Raw genomic sequence first — 17,563 nt, 5'->3', positions numbered from 1 at the left:
AGGGAGCTGACGTCATTTTCTGCTATCACCACTGCTCAAGTTCTGTATGACCCATTGTGGCACAGTGAGTTAAGCTACCACCTGCAAAACTGGCATCCCACATGGGTGCTGGTTCGAGTCCTAGCTGCTCCACTTCCAATCCAGCTGTCTGCTAATATGCCTGGGAAAGCAGCAGAAGATGGCTCAAGTACTTGGGTCCCTGCCACCTACGTGGGAGATCCAGATGGAGTTCGATACTCCTGGCTTTGGCCTGGCCTAGCCCTGGCCATTGAGGCTATTTGGGGAGTGAGCCAGCAGATGGAAACTTGTTTTCTCTTTCTCCTTCCCCTCTCTCCCGCCCCCCACCCCCGTCTCTTTGTAACTCCGCCTTTTAAATAAATAAATAAATCTAAAAATGTCTCATGGGAAACATGCCTTTCCAACCGTATAAAATAGCTGAAGTTGGTCTTTGTTTATAAGTTAACACTGATGACAATCTCTGTGCTCCGGAGGGAGGTACAGGTGTAGTGTAAAGGTTAGAGGTTCCCTTTGATTCATCCTATGGAAGGAAGCATTGGCAGGTGTAGAATCTATCAGCTTTTGTGAAACTATGGCAGTGCACGCTGCATTTGAGTTAAAGCTTAACTGCGTTCCTGCTCCTGCCTGAGGTGTCTTTGGAATCCAGAGGACCATATGATACTAATAATTGTAGCTAGTATTTATTGAGAGGTTGCTGGTATTAGAGACTGGGCAATTTAGAGTCTATAATTAATCACTCTGCTCTGTTGTCTCGCGGGGATTTGAGGAGAGGTTCTGGTCTAGTTATTGACATAAAAATGTTTGCATATACAGCAAATTTTAGAGCCAACTTTCAAAGATCTGATTGTGCCTGTATTGCATAAGCAAAGAAATATTCATGAGTAAAACCAATAAGAAGGTGATTCTTTGCACTGTGTACATTTGAAGCTGAAATGTCCCAAAGCATTTCTGGAACCCCCACCTACGTCAGTGAACCCTGAGTTGGATCTTGTCCTCTCTGGACTGTGTTCAGCCCTCCTCTAGCATCAAGCCTCCCTAGCAGCGTCATCAGCATCCTCAGCTGGCAGTGCTCTGACGACAAAGGAGAATGGAAAGGCCTCTGTTATCCCCGCCATGGAAGGCAAGTGGGTATCGGCAGACAAACCAGATTTAAGTGACCAGGGTAGAGACCGACACTTCAAAGAGGAGCTCTAATAGAGGAAATGAGAAAAAGCCTGGTGGGCAGTGTGGCACACTCTGTTCGGCAATGCAGAGACAGAGGCAGCATTTCCAGGGGGACCTTTCTGGCCCCTGTTCCTCAGGCCAAGTTGTACGGCACCGTGCATGCAAGCTGGCAAGAGGAACAGGAGAACGTGTGTGTGGCTTCGAAGGGAAGAACGTGACAGATGTCCCCAGCACAAGAGCTGCCTGCTGGCCCAGCACAGCATTCATCAGAGCCGGTCTCCAAAGAGAACTCTCAGAAGCTGAGCCTGGGTACTTGAGCATGCTGCAAAGAGGGAGAAGGAGAGAAGGCAATCAAGGAGGGAAAAAAAGAACAGCAGCCTTTAGAATGGATGGACTTGGGGGCCCAGAGGATCTGGCTGCCTTCTGTCAAGGAGAAGCCAAGTGAAGGGAAAAACCCATGTTCATATGCTTCAGGGGTTCCTGCCAGCGAAATAAAAGCTTTCCTTAGTCTCTATCTTCTTTAATTAAGTTTTTCTTAGTACACAAATGGGATTTTCCTTTATTTAAGAAAAAAAGAATAAACCTAATAAATGAATAAAATAGAGATAAATTAACTCCCTGGGTACAGCTGAGTGCAGACAGCCTCACATGTTCAATGGCAGTACGGAGCCCTGCATCAGGAAATTTCTAGCAGTTTCCCTTTGGGTGAGAAAGCAAGGAACAGAAGTAACTGCAATGGCCAGAAACTTGCTGTTTTCTGCCTTGACAAACTTGCCCAAAACTGTGCGCAGGGGTGAAAAGGAAATCCGGTGCCCAGAGTTAGGAACCATGGTTCTAGGGCTTCATGGAATCTCGCCTTTCCATCTGCAAGTGGGGGAGGGGCTGGGGAGAGAAATGCACTGGAGAAGTTCCTGAAAGTGGTGTTCCAGGGAAACAGTCAACTAGTACTAGCTGGCTGTCATCTACAGAGGCTTCTGCAACGTGTGGTTGAGGCCCCTGCTGTGCTGCCAGCCCTGTGCTCAGGCCAGCACTTGGTACGTGCACAGAAACAGTTGTTCAGTTTTGGATGAAACGTTAGGAACAGCTTTGTTTTGCATGGCCCCACGGTACTGGAGGTGCAGGGAAGCTGGCATCATGGACAGAACATGAGTATTGAGTTGCAATGCTATCCTTTCAAAGGCCTGAATCTGGAAGGAAGATGTGAGCTCACACGTTTTCCCCTGTTGAACACAAGACTCCTTAGAAGGTCTGCCTTAATGTACTATGTTTCTCCTAAGTAGAACATTGCACACATTTTATTAAATGATGACTGTTAGTCCACACAGATTACAAATGTGAGTGAACTTCAAAAAGTCCATGGAAATGGAATTGAAAGATAAGTTTATTTTGGTGAAAACAATTTTGAAATCCATGCACAGGTTTTCCATAGTGTGCATTTTCTACTACCTTTGTAAAGTACCTCCCATACTAATATAAATTTTTAAAGACTAATGATTTATTTGAAAGGGAGGAATGGAGGGAAGTAGGGAGGGAGACAGGAGGGGAGAGAGAGACACACACACACAGAAAGGAATATCTTGCACCTGCTCATTCTCTTTCCAGTTGGGCATACTGGACAAGGCCAAAGTCTGGAGCCAGGAACTCTATCTGGATTTCCCACAGCGGTAGGACATCACCTGCCACCTTTCCAGGTGAATCAGCAGGAAGCTGGACTGGAAGCAGGCACTCTGAATGGGATGCCAGTGTAGCAAATGGATGCTTAACCCACTATACCACAACGCTGTCCCCTCCCCACACTAATTTGCATATATGACTCATTTGAACTTCTGTGGATGAAGGTCAATTAAATCAATTTCTGTTTTAAGTTTTACATAGAAAAAGGAAATTGGGATGTGAATTTTTTGAAGCTTCTCCCAGCCATATAAGATTCTATAACTTTTTAAATTTTTTTTATTTTTTATTTGACAGGTGGAGTTACAGACAGTGAAAGAGACAGAGAGAAAGGTCTTCCCTCTGTTGGTTCACTCCCAAATGGCTGCTACGATCCGAAGCCAGGAGCCAAGTGCTTCTTCCTAGTCTCCCATGCGGGTGCAGGGACCCAAGCACTTGGGCCATCCTCCACTGCCCTCCCGGGCCACAGCAGAGAGCTGGACTGGAAGAGGAGCAACCGGGACTAGAACCGGAGCCCATATGGGATGCTGGTGCCACAGGTGGAGGATTAACCAAGTGAGCCACTGCGCCGGCCCCCAAGATTCTATAACTTTTTATATCAAATGAGGAAAACTTCAAAATTCTTCTTAGAAATTTAAAAAGCACTCTTATAGATTCTTTTGGATTCTTCATAGAAGTAAGATCATATGGTATTGGTCTCTGTGTCTGGTTTATTTCACTTAGTGTTGCCTGGGTTCATCAATGTTGTGATAGAATTTCTTGTTTCTGTAAGGCTGGATAGTATTCTATTGTGTACGTGTACCACATTTTAAAAAACCCATCCATCGTTAGACACTTAGGTCATTTCCATATGTTAACTATTGTGAATCACACTGCAAGCAGCATGTATAGTATGTTCCAAAATAGCTGAAAGACAGGATCTTAGATGTTCTGACCACAAAGAAATTATAAATGACTGAGGCAATGCATATGTTAATTACCATGATTTGATAATTCCATAATGCCTCCATAAATGGAAACAATTATTATCAATTAAAAATTTGATTAACATCTTGATTAATATTATCAATTAAAAATTTTGTTAAAAATTTGAAAAAAATTTAAAAAGCATTTTATAAAAGGATCTGTTTATTTGTTTGAAAGGCAGAGTGACTGAGAGACAGGAGGGAGGGAGGGAATGAGAGAGAGAAGGAGAGAGAGAGAGAGAGAGAGGGTGACAGAGAGAGACAGACAGAGATAGAGATAGATATCTTTCATCTGCTGGAAGATTACCTCCCAAATGCCCACAATATCTGGGATTGGGAATGCCATCCAGGTGTCCCGCATGGGTGGCAGAAACCCTAGCACTTGGGGCACCATTCACTACCTCTCAGGTGCTTTAGCAGGAAGCTGGATTGGAAACAGAGTAGTCAGGAACCAGGCATTCTGATATGGAAAACAGATATCCCAGGCAGTGGTGTCACAAGGCCCATCCCAAAGCATTTCTTCTAAGACAACCTGAAACTAGCATCTGCTTAACGGCAGGACATTATTTGCCTTCAGGTTATTCTATGTCCACTGAGATTCTATGATTTCAGGGGTGCATTTCTGCTCAGAGCACTTGTGACCACATACGGGGACATTAGCTAGCATGATCCATACCTGGCTTCATCTTTTAATTTGCAGTCTGTCTTTAAACGTTCTCACTGCTAATGGACAAGTTTATTAGGAGCACAAGGATGAGATATGTCTATGAAATTGACCATTTGGCTGATTGGCCAGGGCCTTTTGAAATTAAGTTGGCAAAGAGCAACTATTATTTGAAAGGCATTTTCTGTAAACGCAGTTAATTGTAATTGTTGATTCTCTTCTGGAAAATCACAGATAGGTGGCAAGATGCAGGTGAGCCCTGCATGAACTTGGCTCTGGGTTGCTGGAACAGTTTGTCTCATGAGGGGTTACTATGTGCCTGTGTATAAACCATATTTTTCTCAAAGCTTTCCTGTTTACATTGGGAAAACAGAGAATGCTCCATTTCACCAGATAATACTTCTAAGTCACTATCAAACAGGACCTAATCCATGAATCCATAACCTACAGTCCATTGACAATACGGGAACAAGTTAGCCGGGAAGAACAATGTCAGCTAACAGAATTTGTGCTTGGAGTGCAAGTCATACGAGTGCTTGGAAGAATAAAAACAAAAGTTATTTACGGAAGGCTGAGCTTTTGATTAAAAAAAATCTTTCAATTCGACTGAGAAATAATTTCAAGTGTTCATCTCCATCTGGAGGCCAGAATGCAGGAGACAAAAGCTTCTTTATGGAGTGTGTCGAACTTGCACTGAGGCTCTGAGAACACTGTGCTTCGAGAACAGCTCGCCCAGGAAAGCTAAGTGTACTATTCAAAGCACAATTATTTACTGCTTCAGAGGCCTGAAGGGGAATTTAGAGCTGAGAAAATATAAACCATATTTATCTTTCTGAATTCCTTATTAAAAATGTTCACACTGCACAGAGTATGTGGAAGAAATGCGGACGAAAAAACAGATTAACAAAGCAAACAGAATGAAGTCAGCATAGGGATGTTTCAATGGAGTACAGTTTGAGACTCTAAATATTTCCACTATAAGCTTTCACCTTCCATATTGTTATTACTTTCACATAAAAGTTAGTTTCTAGCTTAAAATCTCTACATGGAACTTTCAAGTTTCCCTTTTCAAATTAGCAACAAATAATAATTAAAGATAAAACTGGCTATCTGAGTATTTTTCAAAAAGTTTGTGGAAAATGGAATAAAAGATGCATTTATTTTGGTGCAGAACAATTGTGCAGCCCATGCATAGTTGCTTCATAATATGCATTTGGCATCAACTTTTGAAGACTCCTTGTATAAGGTAAATAGGAGGGTTGCACATATAGGGTCAGTGCAGAGCTACGCAAGTTAGCTTGACAAGATGGACTGCCTCAAAAGTCAGGGCCTTGAATTACTGCCACATCTAAATGAGGGTTTCCAAGAATAGGAGCTGGCTAGCCCTTAGAGAAATAGTCACAGATGTGGAGATAGGATCTCAGAATCTGTCCAGGGAAATAGATGCTTTGTAGACCATGAGACATCCTTTCTGCCTAGCTGGAATATTCTATCATACAATTGTGTCTGGCACCCAGTAACTCCCCAGTCACTCATGTATTCCTACATTTGCTCCCTTAGCCTTATGTTCTAACTGAGTACCTGCTTCCTACTACCCATCAGGTGGCTGGAACGTACATGTTCAATCAATGGATGGGCTCTGTGACCCCTTCTTCTGATGTCTGGGTCATGAAACAACCTTCTGCCAAAGCATCTTCCTCTATAGTTGGCCGTAGGCACAGAATGCCCAGGCTGCCAGGCCTTAGGCAGTTCTGTCTGATGGATACTAAACATTTCTCATGCAAATGACTTCCCTGGTATCTAGTGTTCTATATCTGTTCCAGTGGTTTCTGCCAATGTGACTTTGCATCCTTAAAGAGGCAACCGGGCATCCATGGCAGATGAAGAGAAGGTCAAAGGCATGTGCTGTGGGGCCTGTCTGGATGGCCAACTCTCCACAGGCTGCAAGCTCTGTGCACTGTTCCAAGGCCTCCTAACAGTGTACAGCTCAGATTGATTCACAGGTAAGAAATGAAAGTTTATGTGACTAGCGACTTAGGGGTTGAACAAGGTTCTTTACAACTTGAAAAGTGACATATATAATTAGCAAGACCTACTTTATTGTATGAGTCCATTTTCAAGGTCACAGAAGGAAGACATTATTTTATAAATATTTATATGGCACCCACTAGGTACTAGACACTGACGTAGGAGCTTTAGAAATATTAACGCAGTTCATCTATGCAATGGTCTCTTACAAAGGAGGCCAGTGTTATTCATTTATGATGAGCACAGAGACGTGAAGCAACCTGTCTAAGGTCACACAGGTGACCAACCACGGAGCTAGGGTTAGAACCACATAACATGGCTACAGAGTCCATGATCCTAATTATGAAGATACCCGTTCTCTCAAAATTTGCAATGGCTTCCATGGAAATGGCATTTACTGCATGCTACCACTGATCTACAAATCTAGATACTGTATATACAAGTTAATTTAATCCCTGTGGAGACTAGTATTAGCAGTATAGTGAGCTGATGTTGAGTCTTGATGTTGGAGTTCCATGGCCTGCATTTAAATCTGGCTCTTTCGTGTCCTAGAACTATGACATTGAGCAAGTCATTTCAACTTTTTCCTCAGTTTCCTCATCTGTAAATTGGAACAGTAAGAGTACCCACCTACCCTTTATTTGTGGTAAAGTTGAAATGAGTTATTACCTGGGGCCAGTGTTGTGATGTAGCAGGTTAAGCCACCACCTGGTATCCCATATGGGCACTAGTTCAAGTCCCCATTGCTCTCCTTCTGGTTCAGATCCCTGCTAATGCACCTGGGTAAACAGCAGAAGATGGCCCAAGTCCTTGGGCCCTCCTCCCATGTGGAAGACCCAGATGGAGTTCCAGGCTTTGGCCTGGCTCAGCCCTGGCCATTGTAGCCATTTGGGGAGTGAATCAGCAGATCAAAAATCTGTCTCTCCCTCTTTCTGTAATTCTGCCTTTCAAATAATTTAAAGAAAAGTTCATGGAAAATACATATTATGAAGATGCTATGCATGAATTTCAAAATTTTTTGTACCAAAATAAACATCTTAAAATTCCATTTTTCCCATGAACGTTTTGAGGTACTCATGCATGTCTGTGTTTAGAATACCAACAGTCACTACTAGTTACAAATACTGTGTCTCTACCTTCAATTTAGGCAGCCCAAAAAACTTACTGCAGCAGCACAAGAATTACAACCCAGGTCTTCTGACGGGGGTATAGGTGTTATTTCCAGAACATTTTGCTTGTCTTTTTGCAGCTCAGAGGTTTTCTTTTTCACTTATTATGCCAAGAATTCATAAGGAATGGGTTCCAGTGCTCAGGCTGCTTTCCATGGGTTCTGACACAGTGGGCTTCTCGGGGTGGAGCAGGCTGGCGCTGTAGTTGAACCCAGGTGCCCTTCTCTTTGGCTGCCTTCTTTTTCTGGTCATTTTCCTTCACACGCTTCAGGAAGCTGTCTCAGCTCTTAGAGTGCTTAATCTGTTCAATACCCACATTTATTCTCTTGGCAAGAATCCTGCCCTTCACTTGTTTGTTTACAACAAGGCCAACAGCATGCTGGGTAACACTGTAGACTCTCCCAGTTTGGCCTTGGTGACATTCATGGGGCCTTCTTTTTCTTTTTCTTTTCTTTATTTATTTTTTTTTTTTATTTTTTGACAGGCAGAGGGGACAGTGAGAGACAGAGAGAAAGGTCTTCCTTTGCCATTGGTTCACCCTCCAATGGCTGCCACGGCTGGCGTGCTGCGGCTGGCTCACTGCACTGATCCGATGGCAGGAGCCAGGTACTTATCCTGGTCTCCCATGGGGTGCAGGGCCCAAGTACTTGGGCCATCCTCCACTGCACTCCCAGGCCACAGCAGAGAGCTGGCCTGAAAAGGGGCAACCGGGACAGAATCCGGCGCCCCGACCGGGACTAGAATCCGGTGTGCCGGTGCCGCAAGGCAGAGGATTAGCCTAGTGAGCCGTGGCGCCGGCCAGGGCCTTCCTTTTTCAACAGTACCCATTCCCTTGATGTCTACAATGTCACCTTTCTTGTAAATGCATGTGTATGTGGCCAAAGGAACAACACCACGTTTTCTGAAAGCCCTGGAGAACATGTGTCCGGTGCCTCTCCTCTTTCCCTTTGTGTTGGGGTTCCGGCCAAAGGCAAGCAGAATATTCTGCTTTTAAAAATTAAATGTCAGCTATGGGACCTGCAACTCCAGTCTCTTGTCATTAAGAGAGAATGCTTTCTAATATATGATAACATTGCATAAGTATAAATTTTCAAAATAATGTTACAGAAAACACAGCCTGAGACAACAGGAAAATCCAAGCCTTGAATGTGTTCAAAACACTAAAGACTGAACAATACTCCGGGGTCTCAGAACAAGGTTAGGCCATAAACATTTTAACAACAATTCATTAAAGTTATTTAAAACGTTGATGCTTTCAGAAATGTATTTCACATAGTTATAAACAACCGTGACATTTTTAACCCCTGGGAAGTATGTTATTTTCTAAGGCAGGTTAATTAAGTGTAGCTTTCTATCTTACCCTGGAATAACTTTCTCACCACAATGAAGTTCTTCACCTGAGGTCCAGGGAAACTGAGATAATTCATGAGTAGGATTTGGGGGAAAGGCGATCCAGGAATGACTTCAAATTGTATAAGATGTTTCATACATGTTGTTATGGTTTGGATGTATTTGACCTCCCAGGGCTCACGTGCTGGGAGCTTGGTCCCCAGTGTGGTGATGTTGAGAGGTGGTGGCTGGGGTTTAGCCTATTAGTCAAGATGCTCACTTCTTCCTGGCTTCTATTCCTGGCTCCAGCTTCTTACTAATGTAGACCCTGGGAGGCAGTGGTAATGGCCCAAGTAATTGGGTTCCTGCTACCCACACAGGAAATCTAGATCGAGTTCTCAGCTCCCAGCTTTCACCTTGGCCCTGGACCAGCCACTGTGGGCATTTGGGGAGTGAATCAGTGAATGGGACACCTCTCTCTCTCTCTTTCAAATTAAAAGAAAAATCTAAAATTAAAAAAAAAAAGAGGTGGTGGGTCTTCAAAGTCTGGGGTCCAATGGGAGGTGCTCAGGTTACCGGGAGGCACGGCCCTCAGATGGTGTCAAGGTAGTTCTAGCAGGATTCTGAGTTTGCAAGTAGTTAGAAAAGAAGCCCTCCTCACTCTGTGGCTTCTGGCCACAGAAGTGGATGCAGAAGTAGATGTAGGCCACAGATGTAGACATCCTGTCTGGTCATGGGATCTCTCCCTCCAGTGTTTCTGCCACTGTGGCATGACCTGCCACAGTGAGATACGACCAGTGGGGAGCACTCAACAGAGCCTGTGCTAGATAAACTACCTGGACTTTCCATCTCTGGAATAGGGAGTCAACTAAACCTCTTTGCAAATTACCCAGCCGCAGGCACAGAAAATGTATGGCTGTGCACGTGTATGGAAGAAGTGTTCCTGTGGGCAGGAGGACTTCTAGATTTTACCAGCAGCTGAAACAAGTCCTGTGTCTCCTGAGGGTGGTGAACCATTAGGCCAGAGCATCCAGGGCCAGGCAGTGCCGAAGCAAACACGGAGCCAGGGCACAGGGCGCTCCCTGTTCTCACACGGACATCTGGGCACCTGTTGGAGGGCCTCTCTGTAGTTCAGGCTCCACTGGGGTGCTTTGCAGACAGAACACTTCCCTTGGGAAAGGGGGACGTGGTGCTGGGTGAGCCATACCTGCCGCAGACCTGCAGCATTTTCTTCTGTAACTGCCTTGCACTGTCTTTCCCTGAGCGGTCCCAAGCAGGACTCTCCTGAGGTCAGTTTTCAAAAAGACAACTGAACAACAAATACAAGGAACGCTTCTCCAGGGTCTCCTTGGCTGCCCACCACGAGGCCAGCAGGTGCTGGCTCCAATCACTGAAAGCTTCATCCAGCTTTCAGCCCATGCGGTCTCATGGGTTTGCGTTTTGAGTGTGAGATGGGATCAGGTCTGGGCCAGCCCACCCACCTGCAAACTCTTCAGCCCCTGACTGTGAGTCCTTCTGTTGGAATTTCAGTCTCCACTCACACCCCCGCCCCTGGCTCCCAGCACAGCCACAGACACGCAGTAACAGATGCGACCCCTTCTCCTTTGATCTCGCGTTTGCCAAATCATAAACCTCACATGTTTTACAACTGTATTAATGTCTGGTCAGCCAGATGTGACGAAGTTAATATTGGGTCATCAACATATTGGCTGCCAGACAGAAAACAGAGGAGTCACAGGAAGAACAGAACAGAGTGAAAAAGCAACAGTTCTGGCTTGAATGGGATCCAGTTTGCAGCAGCGTAATCATCACAGGTCAAAGCCAGCGAGTGGTAGAAAAATTCAATACATCTAAGGCAGGGGGTGGGGAGCAAGAGACCCAGTACGGAAATTCATGATATGTACTCGGTATTGAAGGAACTTGGTGAAAATCTGGGGTTGTCAGTAGATTAGACCATTCGTGTGATTTCATAGCTCCCCAACTGTGAATTGATTTTCAAGAATTATCTCAGTGCAAAACAGAGAGGAAAAGGAGAGCAAAAGAGAGATTTAAAAATTGCATCTGAGGGTGAATGTTTGGCCCAGCAGTTAAAACGCTGCTTGGGATGCCCACATCTCACACTGAGGTGCCTGGGTTCCAGTCCTACTCTACTTCCAATTCCAGCTCCCTGCTACTACAGAGCATAGGAGGCAGCAGGTGATGGCTCAAGTACTTGGGGTCCTGCCACCCATGTAGGAGACCTGGATTGAGTACTGGGCTCCTGCTTTTGGCCTGGCTCAGCTTTGGCTGATGTGGGCATTTGGGAAGTGAACCAGCAGATGGAACACCTTTCTGTCATTGTCTTTCTCCCTCTACCTTTCAAATAAAAAAATAATAAAATGAAAGAAGAATTGCACCTGTCTGTTGGTCTTCATCATGTGTTTGTTTGGCCAGCCTCTTAGAATGAGGTGTTTGAGTGTTTTATTTCTCATGAATGTGGCCCATGATATGCTACCTACCCATAATGAATACTCCAGATTACCAGTGATTCTTATTATGGGTGTTTGGGAGCCAGTCACTACATTATGCTTGTGGCATACACTGGAATGGAGATTCTAGCTTTCTCATCTGAACATCATGGTCTGGGTGTATTACCCTTAATGATGTGTATAGTCTTGACTGAGAGACCAAAACCATTCATTTCCCCCTGGTCCCTTGCATCAACAACAGTGACGTAAGCACTGCCAGTCTGAAAAGTCCCACCTGCAGCTCTGCCTGCCCTGGGGAAAGGCCGCCCTGCTCTGGTCAGCAGGGCACCAGGCCTGCCCTTCTCCCCCAGGGGCAGATTATGGTCTCTGAAACACTACTGATCACTTGACTATGCTTGCCATTTCTTAGCTGCTACACATACATTTGCTCATTAGCACCCAATAGGTTGAATGCTGCCAAAGAGGGCTACTGAGCAATGAAGTATCACTCTAATTAATTCTGCAGAAGTGACTTCTCTGATGGCTTTTGTCTTCAAAGAACACTCTCCCACGGGGAGAGAGAAGTGGAGAGAATGGACACAGGGAAGCTGGACGAAGGGCTGTGCACAGACTCGGAAGTCTCTACGTCAGCAGCTATCTGTTCAGTCACATCACTCTGAAGCCCTCAATCGTGCAGGTTCAATTAAAATCCAACTTTATATTCTTGCTATCTGTGAAAACACGGTTGTTAATCATGTTACTGGATATATAAGAAACACAGGAATATTTTGGATATTTCACAATTAAATTGTCACATGAATATATTATAAACTGCCAATTTCAAATTATCATCAAATTTATTAAATCAGATGTTATGATGCTTACTGTAGAACATTCTGAAAGCTATTAGGATGAATTCCAAAGGGGAGCAGGTGTTTGGTGTAGAAGTTAGGATGTGTGCATCCCATACCACAGTGTCCAAGGTTGTCATAGAGAATAACCACATGGAGCTGTTTATATGAATATTAAAATTTTAAATATAGTCTCTCATTCCTAATAGCTACATTTCTTTTTTTTTTTTTTTTTTGACAGGCAGAGTTAGAAACTGAGAGAGAGAGAGATAGAGAGAAAGGCCTTCCTTTCCATTGGTTCACCCTTCAAATGGCCACTATGGCCGGCGTGTTGCGCTGATCCAAAGCCAGGAGCCAGGTGCTTCCTCCTGGTCTCTCATGCAGGTGCAGGGCCCAAGCACATGGGCCATCCTCCACTGCCTTCCTGGGCCACAGCAGAGAGCTGGACTGGAAGAGGGGCAACCAGGACAGAATCTGGCACCCCAACTGGGACTAGAACCCGAGGTGCTGGTGCCACAGGTGGAGGATTAGCCAAGTTAGCCGCGGCACAGGTCCTAATAGCTACATTTCAAGTACAGCTGTCATGCAGTATCTCTGGAAGACTGGTTCTAGAACCTCTGAGCACACTAAAATCTGAGAATGCCAAAGTTTGCTATATAAAATGGTGTAGTGTTTGCCTATAACCTATGCACATCCAGCTCCATACTGTAAGTTATCTCTAAGTTACCCACAATACCTACTTCAGTGTGAATGCTGTGTAAACAGGTGTCACGCTGCATTGCTTAGGAACTAATAGAGGCCTGCACATGTTCAGTACAGTCACCATCTCCTTCAGAACATTTTTGATCCGCTGCTGATTGGATCTGTGAATTTGGACTTGCAGATAGGCAGGGCTGCAGGCAACCACATGTGCCAGTGACATGTGACAGTGTGGTATAGCACATCTCTACCACTGCATAAGGCTACAGGGGGCAGTGCTGCTCTCATGTTGGAATTCTGCTCTCCTCCAATCCCACACCTCCTGAGCTGAACCGGCCACCATGCACTCATTCCTTCCCTCTTGCCGTGGTTCACTGAGCACCTCTGACCTCTCTGCCTCCAAGCCTAGATGTCTCAAGCATGATCTTCTTGGTATCTTTGATTCCTTTGCTCCTTGAATTTCTGTTGCCAAACATCCTTCTGATTGCCCTGCTCCTGTTTCTGGGCATAACTGGTTCTTCGCTGTTTCTCAGCACTTGTTTAGTTCACTTTACGTCAACTCACAAACTCATTCCTTCTGATGCTTCATGCCCTACAATCTCAGTTCTCTCGTGGGCCTCATGCTCCACAGATGACCTTCACAGTCTGGAAGGAAGACCACTCAAAAACCATGACCATGAGCTTCTTCCACATTTCCTCTGGCTTTCTTTTAGTTTCCTGTAGCCAAAGAGATCCACCTATCGCTTTCCACCTGAGAGTTCTAATCTTCTGCTTCTAGATCTCTGCTCACAACATTTCCACACTTAGAAGTTTTCCTCCCCATCTTAACCTCTGCTACCAAGCTGTTTGGGTTCATCCCACCAGAAAGCAACCTATTTCCTCAATGTTTTCTCTGTAGCGCTCACAGAAGTCCCCTGGAATTGCACCTATAAAGAATATGCAGGTCACCTTGCATCTTCCCCACTAAATACAGCCATGATGAGAAAGGTGCTTGCTGGGTTCAGCTTGTGCCCCAGCAGCAACTAGTACAGGTCTCTGTTTAGGGAGTAATCACTTTCATATTCCATTTTTATTTTAAATGTAGCTTTTATTCAGCTTAGAGTTTAACCTTACTTTGGTATTATCTAAAACATTCTTAAGTACACATAATTGAATGGATATCTATATATCTGTTATTACAAACATTGGCTAATTCCTAAGGTAGACAGGTTGAATTCAGTTACACACACACACACACACACACTTCTCCTAATGATCTCAACATGAAGTTCTAACTAAATGGTTATATTACCAGAACCTCTAATGGGAAAGTAAGGGTGTCTGTATTGATTGTTAGAACTGCAATAAATTGCAGTATCTTCCTAAGGGAGGGTGGAATGGATACAAGATGATAGAGATAGAGAATTTCCCCTTCCAAAAAAAAAAAAAAAAACCAAGAAAGATATCAAAGCTGAAATAAACTTACCTTGAGTAGCAATATAATGATTGGGTCGATGATAGCCCTAAAAATAAATGAGAAAGAACATGTGGTAAACTTAAAATCAATAAGCAGCACAGAAATCATGTGCTACGTTTGCCCAAATGAACACAGATACAAATACCAACAGCCTCATCACTTGAAAGTTAAATTGCCAGACCTAGTACCACGGTGTTTCTCTTCATCGTGCAGCTGGATCAAATGTAACAGTTCTGAGGCATGCACAGGAAGTGTGAGTAACTTAATCACAACACTGGCTATGAGATGATGGATGAGCAATAAACACTAACAACTTATGGATTCTCTGAGAGAACATGACTACAACCCTTATTAAGGTGCAAACAGGCAAGGAATGCACAATAGAACTTCATTTGTGCTTGGGATGTTATTGGCAATGTGCCAAGGGCTTAACACATATTCTGTTATATCAGTATAGACAGTTATATCAATAGTAATACTTAAAACCATTTTTAAACACTGCTAATACTATGACAATGTGCTGTAGCAAGGGGCAGGAATTTAAAAGGCAGAAATTCTGCAAGATCTCTTTTATCAAGACCCTATAAGAAAAAGGAAAGATAAAAATTGGGAGCAAAGAAAGCAGGGAGCAAAGAAATTGTAGAATCAGAACCAGGGAAAAATAAAGCCAACTCAGAGAAAAGTACATCCAGTTAATATATTGTATCACCATGGACCTCAATACTTTCAGTTTCTGTCCTCTGATATGACTCAAAATACTTTGCCCAAAGTCAGCCGGAAAAAGGAAGAAAAGAAATGTGGAAAGAAAATGCAGATTTCTCAGACAACATAAGTACATATCTGTTAAACCTGATGCTCTTAAAGGCAAGTTGACAACAATGAAAGACAAAAGCAAACACATTTTTACATACACCTGACCTGCCACAGGACTCTAATTATAGAATCATGACCAACAATAGAATTCCGTAGACAATCACTCATTTCTCATTAGCTGAGTGTCACATGGGGAAGAACCATGACTTATGTGTTCTACATATACAGTGTGTCTCAAGATACCTAGCAGATAGGAAAGACTCATTGGATAAATTGAGCTACACAGTCCGTGAGCGGCCTTTGTGGCTAAATGCTAAGATCGTCCTTGGCCTCTCAGCACCCTGAATACAATTGATCTCCTAAAGACAGTTTTTTCATTTGGTTCCAGGATCTGACACTCTGCTACCTATATCCTGGCCACTCATCTTCAGTTTTTTTGGCTGTTCCTCTCCTTCACAGATGTTAGAATCTCGCATCTTGGACTTTTCCCAGTCTACACTCACTCTTAGAGCTCTTGTGCAGTCCGCTTGACCTTCAAAGCCATGTATATCTGCTGAATCTCCCATTTTCATTGCCAGTCCAGACCTTTCCCCTGAAATCTTGTTGCATATTCATTGATAGATACACACACACACACACACGCACACACACAGACACAGACACACACACACAATACACATGAGGGCACTTCAAAAAGTTCACGGAAAGCTCAAAGTTCATGGTGTAAACATTTTTGAAATCCACGTATAGCTTTTTCATGATGAGTGTTTTCTATGAATTTTGTTTTGAAGATCCCTCCTAGGCATGAATTTCAACAATTTTTTGGCACCAAAATAAGCTTATATTTTAGCTGTACTGTTCATGAATTTTTTTGAAGTAACCCTCATATTTAAAAGCTTAACACATCTAATATAGAACTCCCCAAATCTGCTCAAATAATAGCAGCTCCATCACTTGAAGGCATCCCTGACCCCTCTCTTCCTCCTGTACCCCACAGCCAGTCTGTCAGCAAACCCTGTAGATTCAGCCTTCCATGCAGCTCTGGGCTCCCACATCTGTCGACCTCCATAGTTAGCCATGGTGGTCTCCCTCAGAGTATTTCCACAGCCACCCATTAGGCCTCCTGCTCTACTCCTGCCCGGCGGCTGTTTGCTCTTTTCTCTGCAGCCGGATCACCTCACACCTCTGCTCAGATTCCTCCAAGAGCTGCAGGTCTCCCAAGTGTTATATATCACCAACACTCAGGAACCTCCTCTCCTCATCTCCTACAACTTTTTCCACCCACTTCACACCATTCCACCAAAATTCCCTGCTTGCTTCTTTTCCTCACAGCTTTTGCTTGGCTGTGTCCCACCTGGAATGCAATTCTCCCAGGCAATGTGAATGGCTCAATGCCACCCCTGCTGTGCTCCAATGTCACCTTCTCAGGGCAACTGACTCCAGCCACTCTATTACCAATGGTGTTCTCCTTCAATCCCGGCACTCCCATCTAGTGTTCTAGTGTTCTCCATAGCGCATGCTACTTAATAGTATTCCATTTATTGATTGCCCGTTTCTCCTGATTAGAACATCAGCTCCAGTAGGTCAGTGGTTTGGTTTGATTTTTGATTGGAATTGTTCACAATTACAGCTTAGCACCTTGAACAGTAACTCACATACAATGGATGCTCAATAAGATCTTATTGACTAGAGGGAATAAAGGGTGTCTGCCTATTGACTTTTCTCTCTGTAAAAATAAAATTAAAACTCATTGATCTGGTATTTTCATTACTTTTTGGCCTTGCTAATGATGTCCTTGAGCTGGAGTCTTGTCTCCTTTGTATCCCTACCCACCCATTGTTTAAAGCTCAGTTTTGGGGCTGCTGCTGTGGTGATGTGGGTTAAATCACTGCCTGTAGCACCAGCATTCCATCTGGGCACGGGTTCCAGCCTTGGCTGCTCCACTTCTGGTCCAACTCCCTGCTAATGCACTTGGGAAAGCAGCCGAAGAGTCCAAGTCCTTGGGCCCTATACCCACATGGGAGACGGTGTCAAAGCTCCTGGTCCAGCCCTGGCTGATGTGACCATTTGGGGAGTGAACAAACCGATGGAAGATCTCACTCTTTGTAACTCTGCCTTTCAAGTAAATAAACTAAATATCTTTAAAAGAAAAGCTTAGTTTGAATTATTTCCTCTACAGTGCCTTCTCCGGTTCCATGTACAACTTCAGTTATTTATAAGACACTAAGCACTGGATTGAGTTCCTGGCTCCCAGTGTCAGTCCCTGGCCAGCCCCAGCCGTTGTGGGCA

General features: G+C 44.1%; 1 protein-coding gene across 5 annotated transcripts in view; it reads right to left on the bottom strand.

Moving 5' to 3' along the window:
• Positions 1–17,563, bottom strand: part of PTPRM (protein tyrosine phosphatase receptor type M) — an 869,082-nt gene that overhangs the window by 78,761 nt on the left and 772,758 nt on the right. For all 5 annotated transcript variants that reach the window (XM_008261054.4, XM_008261055.4, XM_051852140.2 and 2 more), the window contains one exon: positions 14,471–14,507. In XM_008261054.4, coding sequence (XP_008259276.1) covers positions 14,471–14,507 — 37 coding nt within the window. The remainder of the gene's footprint in view (positions 1–14,470; positions 14,508–17,563) is intronic.

Source organism: Oryctolagus cuniculus, chromosome 10 (assembly GCF_964237555.1).
Source record: "Oryctolagus cuniculus chromosome 10, mOryCun1.1, whole genome shotgun sequence".
Classification (NCBI taxonomy): Eukaryota; Metazoa; Chordata; class Mammalia; order Lagomorpha; family Leporidae; genus Oryctolagus; species Oryctolagus cuniculus.
This window is presented reverse-complemented; position numbering and strand designations above follow the sequence as displayed.